The sequence below is a fragment of the Dichomitus squalens genome (genome assembly GCF_000275845.1).
Source record: "Dichomitus squalens LYAD-421 SS1 unplaced genomic scaffold DICSQscaffold_44, whole genome shotgun sequence".
Taxonomy (NCBI): Eukaryota; Fungi; Basidiomycota; class Agaricomycetes; order Polyporales; family Polyporaceae; genus Dichomitus; species Dichomitus squalens.
Genome location: NW_006766926.1, coordinates 23,292 through 36,663, shown reverse-complemented (window position 1 = coordinate 36,663; position 13,372 = coordinate 23,292). Strand labels below are relative to the sequence as shown.

The window sequence follows — 13,372 nt, the reverse complement described above, 5'->3', positions numbered from 1 at the left end:
AGGGAGCTTCGAATGCGGCACATGGTTGCCATGGGCCGCTTCCGAGTTGTCGGGATTGTGTAGGGAGAGTAGTGATTAGAGCAATGACTACTGACTAGTAGCAACAATATTCATGAGATTACGTTGGCTGAGTGGGGTTGTATACATTGAAGCGTTGTAAGCTAAGTACTACAGTGATTGAGCGGAGTATCCTGTCCAATTCCTATCATATATGATACATGGCGGCCAGCAATGGGTCGTCTAGGTTGTGGCTATGCGATTAGCAATGTGTCAAATATGCCTTCGGTCTATCATGAGAGGCGGTGCAGTACCCCTGCTCCGAGTGCACCCCAGCATTCACGCAAAGGACGGCTCATCCTCGTTAACACGCTCGAGTGTCGATGCCTCTACAGGCGTCGCACTCGACCCGATCGACGGGTCAGGCGGGTGGTTGTCCTTGATCTCGAGCGTCTTCCCATCCTCCGACGCGCGGATCTGCACCACGTCCCCGTCCCTATGATAATACGCCCCGTCAGTATTCGCGTGACGCGCGTTCAGAACAAGATGTCGATAGACGCACCTGATCGTACCCTTGAGCAGCTTCTGCGCGAGCGGGAAGAGCACCTTCGTCCGCACGATCCGCGCGATCGCCCGCGCCCCGTACAGGTCCGAGTAGCCCTCCCTGACGAGCCACTCCTTCGCACTACCATCGACGTCCATCGTGATCCTCCTCGGCCTCAACCGGTCGCTCACGTCCTTCAGCCGCAGGTCGACCACCTGCAGGATGCTCGCCCGCGACAGCTTGTTGAACACCAGCATCGAGTCGAGCCGGTTCAGCAGCTCCGGCGGGAAGTACTCCGCCGTGCGCTCGAGCACCTCGGCGCGCGCGTCGGGGGTGACGACGCCCGTGGCGGGGTCCGACGCCGACGCGTGCGCGAGGACGTCCGAGCCGAGGTTGGAGGTGAGGCAGATGATCGTGTTCTTGAAGTCGACCTTGCGGCCCTGGGAGTCGGTGATGGAGCCCTCATCGAGGATCTGGAGCAGGATCATCGCCACGTCCTTGTGCGCCTTCTCGAGCTCGTCGAGCAGGACCACGGCTGCGGCGGTGGGGGTCAGCGGGGGGTGCGACGGCAGACGGGGAGAAGGGCGTACCGTAGGGCTTGCGACGGACTGCCTCTGTGAGCTGGCCGCCCTCTTCGAAGCCGACGTAGCCGGGCGCGGCGCCGATGAGTCGGGAGATCGTGTGTCTATCATGGTACTCTGACATGTTGATGTTGATCCTGCAGGTCGACGATATCAGTCCACAGGATCAAACGATGTCGAGAAAAGAGAAGACGTACAACCCGCGCTGTTCGTCGTTGAACAGGAACTGAGCCAACGCCTTGCACATCTCCGTCTGCCCGTCAAGGCGTCTCAATCAGCGAAACCCAGAGACGAAGATATATTGCGAGAAGAAAGCGCACCTTGCCGACCCCGGTGGGCCCAAGGAAGAGGAAGGACGCGACGGGGCGATTGGGCGCCTGCAAGCCCGCGCGCGAGATTCGGACGGCGTCGCTGACGGCCTCCACGACGTGGTCCTGGCCGACGACCCGCTTTTTCAACGCGTCCTCCATCTGCAGCACGTCGATTCAGTCCGCCTGTCCCGTTGTCGAAGTGGAACCAACGAAGACTCACATGTACGAGCTTCTCCCTCTCGCCCTTCAACAAGCTCTGGACCGGAATGCCCGTCGCCTTCGCCACGACCCGCGCGATGTCCGCGCTCGTCACCCGGTCGTGCAGCATCGCGAGCGGGCCCTCCGCGTCCTCGCTCTCCCCGCGCTCGCCCTCCGCCGGCAGCTGCTTCTCCAGCTCGGGGATCGTCGCGAACCGCAGCCGCGACGCCTTCTCGTACTGGCCCTGCCTCTGCGCGATCTCCAGCTCGCGCTTCGCCTCCTCGAGACGCTCCTTCGTCTCCTTGATCTTGTCGAGCCGCGCCCGCTCCGCCTGCCACACGCTCGTCAGCTGCGCCGCCTCCTCGCGCTTCTGCTTCAGCTGCGCCTCGACGCTCGCCCGGCGCTCCGCGGAGAACACGTCCGTCTCGTGCCGCAGGCTCTCGCGCTCGATCTCCAGCGTCATGATCTCCCGGTCCAGCTTCTCGAGCTCGTCGGGCTTCGACTCCTGCGCGAGCCGGAGCGCGGACGCCGCCTCGTCGACCAGGTCGATCGCCTTGTCGGGCAGGAACCGGTCAGAGATGTACCGGGAGGCGTAAACGGCGGCGGTGACGAGCGCGCTGTCGGCGATCCCGACGCCGTGGTGGACTTCGTACCGCGGCTTGAGACCGCGGAGGATGGAGATGGTGGCGTCGACGGTGGGCTCGTCGATGGTGACGGGCTGGAAGCGGCGCTCGAGCGCGGCGTCTTTGCCGATCGTCTTGCGGTACTCGTCGGCTATCATGGGAGGTTAGAGAGGGTAGAAAGGGGGATGGGAGGCAGAGGGCTTACGGGTCGTTGCGCCGACGAGCTGGAGGCCGCGGGCGAGGGCGGGCTTGATCATTTGGCCAGCGTCGATGCTGCCTTCGGTCTTGCCGAGGTTGAAAAGGGTGTCTATGGAGGTATGAGTTATGTACTACGCGTTTGGAACGAAGGATACGTACGGAGTTCGTCAATGAAGCAAATGACATTGCCAGCCTGAAACGCAGTCAGTAGCTGGTATGGAAATACCCAAGAGTTGACCGACCTCGTTCTCAATGTCTTTGATAAGGGCCTTGAACTTTTCCTCAAACTGGCCGCGAATGCCAGAGCCGGCCATGATGGCGGCGAGGTCGATAGACAAAACGCGCTTGTTTTGAAGGGACTGAGGACGAATGTGAGCGGAAAGGTCAGACGTAAGAACACGGCAACGTTACCTCTGGGACTTCTTTTGCGACTATACGCTGTGCCAGGCCTTCGAGGATAGCCGTCTTACCGACACCAGGGGGTCCGATGAGCTGCGTAGAACATAGCGTAAGCACGAGAGGAGGTGAAGGTAGCTGGGACATACGACTGGATTGGACTTTGTGCGACGAGATAGAACTGGAAGTATTGTGAGCTAGCAGCGAGGACGTGCTGGAGCGGACTACTCACTCTGGATAGTCCTCCGTATCTCTGGGGCTGATCAGGATTACAACCAGGAAGCGGAGCGGGATAGCACTCACCGTCGTCACGGCCAATGGTAGGGTCGAGCTTGCCGTTCCTGGCGAGCTCGGTCAAGTCTAGGCTCTGTGCACAGGAAAGTCAGCAAAGCAGTGATGGAGATGGTCACAGTTTGGGTAAGGAGAGCGTTCAGCAAGGGGAGAGGTGGGCAGGATGCAGCAGTAGCCGCCGCGCGAGGAGACAGCGAGGTTGCAAACCAGCGCATAGCTTTGAAGGGCTGCGATAGAGGGGTCGGAGAGAGGCAAGAGCGAGATTGAGGGAATGTAGCGCAGCTATAGACTGGGACGGTTCGAAAGGGAGGAGAGTACTGACGTATTCCTTGAGGGCGTCACCTTTCTGACGCTGGTGACCCATCATGGAGAAGCCGGGAAAGGCTGGCTGACCACCTCCCGGAGGGCCCTGTGCATAGGATCTGGAGAAGAGAAGAGGAGGGTTGAAGGCAGGGCATGGGGAGAGACGGGAGAGAGGAGCGCGGCGGGGAAGAGGGGCTCGAAGGGGATGTCTGAGGGGGGGATGAGGGCGAGATAGCTGTCTGCGAAGCATTCACGGAGGGAGAGCAGGTGAGAGTAAATGGGGAGAGCTGGTGGTGGAGAAAGGAAAGAAATACGGAAGCGTTGTTTGCAGGCGCGAAGCCACGGGCGCTTGCTCAAAGCCACGGGCGCTTGCTGGAAGCGACGAGAACTCGCGCTGGGTAGGTAGCTCTCGCCGTCGCTCTTTGCGCACACTGCGATCCTGTTGCAACAGTAAGTACCGGATAGATGGCCACGGCCTATCGCGCTCTCTGACCCCAAGGCATAATATTGCGCGCCCACCTCTCCGTTCGCACAACTCTCCGTCCCCACCTCCTCACTTCTTTGTCTTGCTCACCCCAGCTTCCAGGACAACGGACATGGAGATAGCCATCGACAGCCGTCATGACACACTGACCATGTCTTGAAGACATCTGCTCCCCAATCACACCTTCCAGATTCCTCTCCCTATCTTCCTCCCATGGTCATCTCTCCCGCATCACATCGTCTGCTACTCTCGCCGCCCTTGCTCCAACGACCTGCTCCAACGACCTGCTCCAACGACCTGTGCTCTCCATATCGCTACCCTTGCTCGATCAGTACTTGACGACGAGACGGTGACTGTCTCGACCTGTCTCTTCTCAGACCTTCGCCGTACTCGCAGCCATACGTCCAATTGAGCCTACCAGTACGGTCCCACCAGACAGTGACCCGTACTTCGCATGTCGACACGCGCGCTCTTCTGTCACAATCGCATACAGCTCATCTCCGCCCACGATGAGTATACGGCCTCGGATTCCCTCTAGCTTTCTTCAGACTTTGTCAAAAGTCACGGCGACCGTCTAGATGGCACTTGGGTTCTCCCTTGTTAGGGCCGTTAGGACGCCCAGGCGCCCGAAATCACTAGGTCGGTACTTGGGAGATTGAATAGCGTTTGCGCACAACTCCCGTCCTTGTCCTTTCTCCTAGCATAAGTAGCATATAGCCCCGGAGAAGGGAGGCGCCTTTGAACGATTCGACCATCTGTCGCAGATGGCCGTCGATGAACATCACGAAGCTGTTCTCCACGTCATATCAGCGCCCTCGCGTCGCTCCTTCCCGTCTGCTCTCCCAAGGACCCACAATTCGTTGGCCTCGCGGACCAGGTTCTGTCTCTCAAATTGTCTTACCAAGCCTTGTCGATGACTAGTCCTAAGTATCCCACAAACGCCTTCCAAAGGCGGTGCTGCTGGAGGACGGGCCACAATGTGATGTGACCTGGTGATGGACATCGCTTCGCCACGAGCAGCGTACTGAAGCTGAATTTCAGACAGATGGTGAATTTGATCTTCTATAAGGGAAGCAGAGCTCGGTTTCCATGGCGGCCTGGGGGGGTATTGGGTATAAAGTATCTGCGTATTAGGTTCGTCGTCGGAAGCTCTTGCGTGCCGTTGCGCGCGAGTCGACGGTGCATGCCTTCCGCAGGTCGTTGTCCTCTGGTCCCTTGATCATATCCTGCCCTCCACCTCGCGAGCAAGATGGCTGTGTCTCTGCAGGATCTGTCACGGTGAGTGGTCGCGCTGTGTTCTAATCTCCCAACAAGCTTCATCGAAAAGACAGCACCGTGGGCCGGGACTACACCATGGCGTCCGCTTTCGGTACGTACCCTTGTGGCTCTGTAGTACCGCGTCCCCCTCATGGATCGTCGCGTCCCACAGTGTGGCTGTTATTCGAATACTTTCTTACTTTGGACCAAGAGGTCGAGCTATTCTGGGGCCAGAAACCCACCGTAGCGTCCATTCTTTTCCTTTCAAATCGCTATCTCCCTTTACTTTGTTCCGCGTGGTGGACTCCCTGGTGGAGTTCTTCGTCGTCCTATGGCGTGAGTACCGCACTTTCGAACGTAGCATGATATGTGTGGTATTAATGCTAGCTTCAGATGTGAGTCTTTGCGGCCATAGGTCTCGGTTGTAGATGGACTCATTGAGATAGGTGTGTAATGCAGGAGCTTGCCGGAGGAATCGGGGAATATCTCCTCTATGTTCCGGTCGGCGGTAGGGCCTCCCTTAGCTTGATGACACTCGTAGCTCAAACGCAATATATTTATTTCACAGCCTTCACTGCGATGCGTGCGTATGCGTTGAGTGCTCGCAAGAGACGCACTCGGGCGATCATCACATTCTTGCTCTCTGTATCGCCAAGTATCATGGCACTGGTGCGTTCGCATGCTGGCGCCATCCACGAATTTCCCTACAACGTCTTCTAGGTCCTTTCCCCCTGGATCAGGTTTCATCACGACCCAAACAACGGTGGATGCAGCATGGCTTACGATGCCCCAGTGTTGCTCCAGGTCGTGTACGTCCCTCTTCCATCCTGTTAGTGCAGCCGTGAGGATTGATATCATGAATGTTCTATAGAGGTACGCCGCCAGCAGTCTCCGTCTAATTTGGCTAGGCCTCTGTCCTCACAGACCCTTCAGCTGTCGTCAGTAGCAGAGCGTTCTTGGTGCTGGCCGATATCATCGTCGTCTGCATCACTTGGTCCGCTACCTATATGCATAGGCTCAAAAGTCATGGCAAACCTCCGTCCATCAGCGATGTACTATTCCGAGATGGTATGAATTACGATGCCACTCTTGCTCCTTTGAGTAATGACCTGTGACTTTATTTCAGGTACCATGTACTTCGTGTTTGTAACGTGTTCCTCCTGCCATTGATGCACGACTGACTACGTTACGTCAGTGCCCAATTGATACTGAACACTATATACCTTGTTTCTGTCTTAGTCCCGGTAAGCCCTAGTCTCTTCACAGCCAGTGCTGCCGCGTTTACCTTTGCGCATGCGCTCTCAGGCCGACGTCTTCGGTGCAAAAGATCTCAACAGTATAGCCTCGCTATACATCCAACCGTACGCTCATAGCCAGCCCGTCTGCTGCCGTGAAGAAGGCTGCTTACCTCGACGGCTCAGCGCAACCTCAATACTCATCACGCACTTCCTGCTTGACTTACAGCAAGCCAGTCGACGGACGATGCACCTTCCCGCGATGAATGCCGGGAATTGGGAGAACATGATGGGTTCAGTGGTCCTCGTCCCGGCCGACGTTGCAGAGGATAGTGAAACAGACGTGGCTGATGGACCTGGGCCATAGTGTTGACGACAGAAGACAATCGTCTCGAAGACCACCAACGCGTTACGGGCGATGTTATTGCAGAGAGATATGTATGATATGAAATCGGGACAATACGTCTGGACAGCGGTCACGAACACAGGTGAATCACGGCTTCGAACGTGGCAAAAGTCACCATATTCACGGGTATTGCCCTGTGGTTTACAATTGGTCAGGACACAGATTGACGGGAAACCGCTGAGCAGGGCCAAGTCGCTCACCGGATTAGTGTCGGCGCGAGACCACGAAAGAAAACCCCGACGCCCTCTGCGCGATACGAAGCGATGATAGTCGACCACGTCGAGCGGTACAGATTATTCGGAGCGTTCGCCGGCGTGCTCTGCACACGAGTCTTCACGACGTCGAATGGGAACGTCACAATCCATCCCGCGATGCCCGCCATACCGCCCGCGGTGAGGAGTGCAAGCCACGGGTGCGGAGCGGGCGTCAACTCTACCTCCTTATTGCAAGTGGAATGTTGCTCAGGAAGCGAGGCGTGCGGACGCGGCCAATAGCGTAGGGTTGCCTCATAAGCGGCAAAGTACGCGCCGTATCCGATGTCACGGAGTGCAGTTGCGGTGATACCGCGATAGAACCCACGGAGGCCGTGTGTGCGCCAGATGTGGAGGATGACGTCGCGGTCGGAGAGGGTTACTGCGCTGTATGCAGAACGAACGAGGGTTTGTTGATGGATCTTGACGAGTTCAGCAGGAGTGGTGATTAATCTGCACCAGTGTCAGGGAGTGCGCTGCATGAGAAGAGAGTCAAGACACACGAGCATATGATACCAGTTCCTGCACCTGCGAGATTAACTTGTGTGAGTGTAGGCGTAGCTTGGTCGTCGTCTAGCTGTGCTCTAAGGAGAGAACGATAGGAAGAGAAGACGAGTCCATTCAATGGTGGAGCACCAGCCTAGACAAACGACGTTCGTGGTCACATCGCAGGAGAAGAGAAGCGGTCAGCGAACCTAGCGAATGGCATCATCGTCCTCGGTATGTGGCCGCGCTTAGATACATACCAAGGGAGCGGCGATTCCACGATAGAGCCCGCGCATTCGTTCTTCGCGGATGATGGTGAGAATTGCATGGAGAGTGGAGCGGTACTTTGAGGCTATCTGGGGACTCTGAAAGCGCACCTTGACTAAACGCAGGTGAGAGTGACGTCTAGACTGAGGTGTGGTTGACTCACCGGTGTCAAAAGGATATCCGACTACCACCGCCGCCATTCCTGCGTGCGCGAGAACCATGCTATGTTCAAACCAGCCAATACAGCGACTTTACATGGCAAGGACGCGCACCTGCGACTGTCCCGGCCAAGAAGTCTAATGCGGGGCTGATTTCTGGTGTATATAGGTGTGAGCTCGTGCTGGGCGCATTGAAAAGACGTCAACCACTCACGCCTCAATTTGGCCTCGGGTGTATCTTTCATGGTTTAAATTGAAAAAACGAGGCAATCAGAGGTAAGAGGAGGAGAGAGGACGTTCCGAGGTGCGAGTTGCGAGTTGAAGGAATGGTGACCATGGCCAAGGTGCGCAAGCGCCGGGGTCGCTTCTGAGGCGAATCCGGCCAAAGCCCGTACGCAGCAGTCGCCCACAGCTTGTTTTTGTTTTGTTTCCGACGTCCACCACCGACCCTGCTCCAGCCTCATTTCTCTGCAGATAGTCTACGACTCCGTCAACGCTCTGTTAAGTGGTTCGCATGTCGCTCCAGGTCAACCTCTCAGGCAGGGAGCTCGCCCAGGCGTACCAAGATGTCATCAATGCCCGCGGCATAGATTGGGCGATCTTCACCTACGACAAAGGATCCAACGATCTCAAGGTGCAAGCAACCGGAGATGGAGGTCTCGAGGAGCTTCAGGAGGAGTTCTCGGACGGCCGGTGAGTAGTGCGAGCGTTTGTTATCTGCCCGTACTCGAGACCAACGCCAATGCAGGATGCAGTACGCCTTTGCTCGCGTCAAAGATCCAAACGTGACTATCCATGGCTCTTGACATTGGCTACACCATACTGACCTCAGTTCAGAGTGAACTCCCTAAGTTCGTGCAGATCAACTGGTGCGGTGACGGTGTGCCCGTCGCGAGGAAGGGTCTCTTCCATACCCATTCAAGTGCTGTCGCCAACTTCCTCCGCGGTACCCATGTTGTTATCAGCGCTCGCAATGAGGTGCGTCTCTGACTCTTTCTGTATTAATGAACCACTCGTACGAATGTCCAACCCAGGCCGACGTAGAGCCATCCTTCATCATGTCCCGTGTCAAGGCTGCGTCCGGAGTCAACTATACGGCTCAGAAAGAAGCACCGCGCAAGTTCGAGCCTATCACCCCCGTTGGTACGAACTATGTCCCTGTAGGCAGACCTGACATGGCCGCCATTCGTCAAGGCCCTGCCAAACCACCACCGGCACCCGCCGCAGCGAAGCCAGCTATCCCAACTGCCGCACGTCCTGTCCCAATGGCTCCCTCGCCTGCTGCAGGATTAGGGAAAGCTCCCGTGGCTAGCAAGGCCCCTGCGGACGCATGGCCGGACGAGTCCAATAGCTTCGCGCCGCCCCCACCTCCGCCTGCTGCTTCACGCCCGACTCCTGCGGCGAGCTTCGCCAAACCTGCCCCTGCAGCTTCTCCAGTAAGGTCTTCTAGGTAGAACATTGGGAGAGACATCTTACGTGAAATAGGCAGCAGCGCGGTTCTCTCCCACCGTTACAACTCCAGTTGCCGCTTCAAACGTCCCCACGAAGCCTGCTGAAGAGGACAAGATCGGTCCAGTGGGTACCGCGTATACCCCAATCAAGCTTCAGCCCAAGAAGCTCGTCAATCCGTTCGCCGCGATGGAGGCGAAGAACCAAACTGAAACTACTGCGCCAAGGTCTTCGCCTGCTGGTAGTGCCAAGAAGTTGACTTGGAGCGAGCGCCAGGCCCTCGCGAAAAAGCAACAGGAAGAGGAGGAAGCTCGCGCGAAATCTGCATTCGGCTCTCAGCCTACTCCTCCGCCTACCTCCGCGTTCCGTACTGGTGGGAGTATTCCAGAGCCAGAGGAGGAATTCGAGGCGGTATGTTCTTTCCACTGGTTCTTGTTCTTCGAAGTCTTCACACGTAGATGATTGCTATCGTAGCCTCCTCCGCCCCCGCCACCTCCCGCGATTGCCAGTGCGAGCCGTCCTATTCCTGTTCCGGAGCCCGAATCTCAAGCAGAGGCTCCTCCGCCACCTCCCCCGCCCCTGCCCCCGCCACCGCCACCGCCCCCTGCTCCTACGGTATATCACGAGCCAGAACCTGCGAGGGAGGCCCCTCCACCCCCACCGGTGAGTTTTGCCCGTGTATCGTTCCCTGAACTCGTAGTTGATCGCATCCCTTAGCCTCCGCCACCACCTCCACCGCCGCCCGGGCCTGCAGCACCAGTCGCTCCGCCGGCTCCCCCTACACCCGAGCCCCAGCCCCAGCCCCAGTCCGAACACGCTCCAGACGCAACTGCGCATTCGGGTCAAGGCATCTGCGCTATTGTGCAGTATTCATATGAGGCTCTCGAGGATAACGAGATGGACCTCGTCGAGGGCGAGCTCATCGAGCAGATCGAGCAGCTAGATGAAGGATGGTGGTCCGGCGTTGGTGCGAACGGGACGAAGCAGGGCCTCTTTCCGGCGAACTATGTCGAGATCATCGAAGCTCAGGAAGCTCAGGCTGCTACCCCCCCTCCGCCGTCGCCTCCCCCTCCCCCGCCCGCTGTACGTGCTCGCGTCTCTATGGGGTCTTTCCGGTGAACTAAATGAATTTCTGACTTGCAGCCTCCTGCCCCGCCTCCACCTCCCGTTGCTGCCCAGCCGGAGCCGGAGCCCGCGCCCGAGGAAGATCTTGGGTCGTGGGCAATCGCGCTCTACGAGTATGTCCTTCCTGTGTGTATCACTCCTGACAAGATAACTGATCCTTCTTCTTGTTCACAGTTACGAAGCGGGCGAGGATAACGAGATTTCGTTCAAGGAGGGTGATAGAATCACGCATATTGAGGCTGTGTCGGATGACTGGTGGCAAGGTACCGAGCCTAACGGCAATGTCGGCTTGTTCCCCGGTACGTCCTTGCTCATTGAGATAGATCATTGGAGACGCACTCATATATGTAACTCTAGCGAACTACGTCGAACTTCAAGCTTGACATCTCTAGTCATGATGTAAACTAGTACAAATGCCAAGGTTGGTTGTTACGAGAGTGTGGGAAGCAAGGACGTCGGTTCAGCTGGATTCAGGGTGAACTTCGTGGTCAAGAGTAGGTCGATGGTGTTGGAAAGCCAAACAGATTGATCATTTTTCTTCGTACTTACTGCGATATACCCTCTATCTACTTAACGGTGCAATTCTCAGTGAGGTAGTGTTTGAGGAGCCAAATAGGTGCTGTCCATTTTGTTCTGCTATATCTGCAACGAGCCTCCTAGCTATTGCTTCTGCGCTGAAGCTTGATGTTTAGCAATGGGAACAAGTAGACACTGTTCGTGGCGGAGACGTACGATCCGCATACCCGCCGTGCCCCGTGTATCTTGCGAAGATGTATCGGCCTGTGTAGGTTGCTGGGCTCCCACTTTCAGGTTCGAGCAAGGTTCAACCGGCGACAGCGTATGGAATCAACGTTCAGTATGGTTCCAATCACTCAGTAGCAGTAGATACCTTCTACTCGTTTACGCGATTTTGAGTCAGATGATGCCTCGGGAGCCAGTCTGGAATGGACCAGTCCTTGCCCTGAATGTCCGCTATGATCATTCCCGCCACGGCTTCCGCGCTGATTCGTATTGGGAAGATCAGCACTACGACTGGAAAGGAGTATTGGAATGGTTCGTGTCGGAACACCTACCATCCATACGCACGTGGCATGCCATGTCCTGTGTAGCCAGCCGAGATATATTGGCCCTTGAAGAGGTCGGAGCTACCAGTAGCGGGATTGAGGACAGGCCCCACCTACATGTAACCATGTCGGTATTCTGTACTGGATTCCTGGCCTGTTTCGTGGGGGAAAGCTTACAAATGGATCACCTGTCTTCGTGTAGCCCATGATTCCGGTCTGTGATCGGTGTAGGTGACCCAGCCAAACAACTCTTCGCGTCACAACATCTACGTACCCATTCCATCTCAGGCTCACGTCCCTCCTCATACTTCCCCGGGAATACCGCCGGAAGGAATCTTCTCAAAGTATTTCCAACTACAGGGCTGACCACGGAGTCATCAGCAATATTAAGTTCAAAATCTGGCCTCGTCGACTCCCTTCCTCCCCCCAGAATAACCAAGGGGTTCCTCTGCTGTCCTGGGTTCGAAGATGTACTGTTTGAGATGTTCGAAAGCGGGCGCGGGAACCAATACTCGAACCCCTCGTTTCCGCCCCATCCAGTCCGTGTAATCTCCTCGGACGTAACGGCTGCCCGTAAGGCGATTACTTGTCCACGAGTCGGAATGATACCGCTGGGACCGCGAAGTGCCGGTAGGAGATGGGAGGCATAGGCGTTCGTAGCATGCAGAACATAGGAGCATGCGATCGAGCCTCTTGGAGTGGTGAGGTTCCACCGCCGAGAGGTGGCATCGGATGGCGTGACGGAGGTCACAGGAGTGTTGGTATGGAGGAAAAGTGAAGACGTTGAGGAGTTCGCGCCCGTGTCTTTCGCAATTTTGAACAGGTGAGTCACCAGCTTGAGCGGCCAGATGTTATGCCCTGGTGTGCGGAACCCGGGGTATGCTGCGCCATACGTTTGCTGGACTTCTTCCTTTGTGAGGAACTCGACATCGTCGACCTGCACGCCGGCGGCCTTCGCGGCGGCGTAGTCAGCTCGAGCTTTGACCACTTCAGGCTCGGTGAAAAGGAGCGAGACATGACCCCCCGCAATGAGATCTGTCTCTGCTTCCTTCCCGGACTCTCTTATGAGCTTCACTATGTCGCCTGTTGTGTGATGCTCGAGGGCAATGGCGCGGACTGCATCATCGACGCCATAAAGTGCAGCATACTCAACAAATTCCTGGAAGGCTACAGGAGTCAGATGTCCGCCGTTCCTACCTATACCCCGAATGAGGTTCAACTTCGCCAGTATCTCAGCGATCGTATTTGATGCGTACCGGTCGCTCCTGAGCCTATGGATAAGTCAGAGAATGCCTCAGCTCTATTAGCCCACGTCAACAGAAGTAACTGTCTCACAGAAGTCTCGCGCCTCCAGAATTGTTACCTTGAGCGGCGTCTCGGGTGCAGGTTGCGCAGCGAGAAGGCGAGAGATATGATACGCAGCAGAAACGCCGGTGATTCCAGAGCCGATGATACAGATATCCGCGTCATGAGTGAGAGCACCATGACTGCCTTCTTTCGCGAGAGGATTCGCGTCAGCTGTAGAATCAATCCAGAAGGACTTGGTGGGATTTGGGACGGGGAGAGGTGCGGGTTCTGCTCCAACAGGGCGCTCTAGTACGGTTTGTTCTTCGGCGAGGACGTTGAGAAACACGGGGAGCGCCATGATCATGATAAGACGGATGAGAAGAGCTGCAACTGACGATCGCATGGAGCCTACGAGCACAGTCAATGTCAGCAGCACAGAGTAGACACTATAAACATACTTG

At 56.6% G+C, this 13,372-nt stretch overlaps 5 protein-coding genes across 5 annotated transcripts; 2 read left to right on the top strand and 3 right to left on the bottom strand.

Annotated features, from left to right (window-relative positions):
* Nucleotides 1–336: 336 nt before the first annotated feature.
* On the bottom strand, nt 337–4,052 carry DICSQDRAFT_149350 (P-loop containing nucleoside triphosphate hydrolase protein; the record flags this gene model as incomplete). Its single annotated transcript, XM_007369097.1, has 15 exons — nt 337–493; nt 560–1,076; nt 1,132–1,259; nt 1,320–1,375; nt 1,443–1,592; nt 1,654–2,405; nt 2,460–2,561; nt 2,612–2,645; nt 2,695–2,811; nt 2,864–2,944; nt 2,998–3,029; nt 3,081–3,101; nt 3,152–3,215; nt 3,462–3,561; nt 4,000–4,052. 15 exons carry the CDS (start codon nt 4,050–4,052, stop codon nt 337–339), a joined length of 2,364 nt encoding a protein of 787 aa, XP_007369159.1.
* A 1,710-nt stretch (nt 4,053–5,762) lies between these two features.
* Nucleotides 5,763–6,785, top strand: DICSQDRAFT_149349 (uncharacterized protein; the record flags this gene model as incomplete). The annotated part of the gene is made up of 7 exons (XM_007369096.1): nt 5,763–5,852; nt 5,904–5,992; nt 6,055–6,056; nt 6,108–6,294; nt 6,379–6,427; nt 6,489–6,544; nt 6,605–6,785. 7 exons carry the CDS (start codon nt 5,763–5,765, stop codon nt 6,783–6,785), a joined length of 654 nt encoding a protein of 217 aa, XP_007369158.1.
* A 109-nt stretch (nt 6,786–6,894) lies between these two features.
* Nucleotides 6,895–8,231, bottom strand: DICSQDRAFT_149348 (mitochondrial carrier; the record flags this gene model as incomplete). The annotated part of the gene is made up of 7 exons (XM_007369095.1): nt 6,895–6,958; nt 7,025–7,528; nt 7,579–7,715; nt 7,822–7,943; nt 7,992–8,030; nt 8,101–8,142; nt 8,201–8,231. 7 exons carry the CDS (start codon nt 8,229–8,231, stop codon nt 6,895–6,897), a joined length of 939 nt encoding a protein of 312 aa, XP_007369157.1.
* A 269-nt stretch (nt 8,232–8,500) lies between these two features.
* DICSQDRAFT_149347 (uncharacterized protein) lies at nt 8,501–10,943 on the top strand (the record flags this gene model as incomplete). Its single annotated transcript, XM_007369094.1, has 10 exons — nt 8,501–8,679; nt 8,735–8,771; nt 8,824–8,964; nt 9,021–9,422; nt 9,472–9,846; nt 9,910–10,098; nt 10,153–10,518; nt 10,579–10,673; nt 10,735–10,859; nt 10,918–10,943. The coding sequence occupies 10 exons, from the start codon at nt 8,501–8,503 to the stop codon at nt 10,941–10,943; spliced, it is 1,935 nt and encodes a 644-aa protein (XP_007369156.1).
* A 509-nt stretch (nt 10,944–11,452) lies between these two features.
* DICSQDRAFT_173283 (FAD dependent oxidoreductase) lies at nt 11,453–13,269 on the bottom strand (the record flags this gene model as incomplete). The annotated part of the gene is made up of 6 exons (XM_007369093.1): nt 11,453–11,561; nt 11,634–11,737; nt 11,802–11,840; nt 11,899–12,821; nt 12,881–12,895; nt 12,960–13,269. The coding sequence occupies 6 exons, from the start codon at nt 13,267–13,269 to the stop codon at nt 11,453–11,455; spliced, it is 1,500 nt and encodes a 499-aa protein (XP_007369155.1).
* Nucleotides 13,270–13,372: the final 103 nt, after the last annotated feature.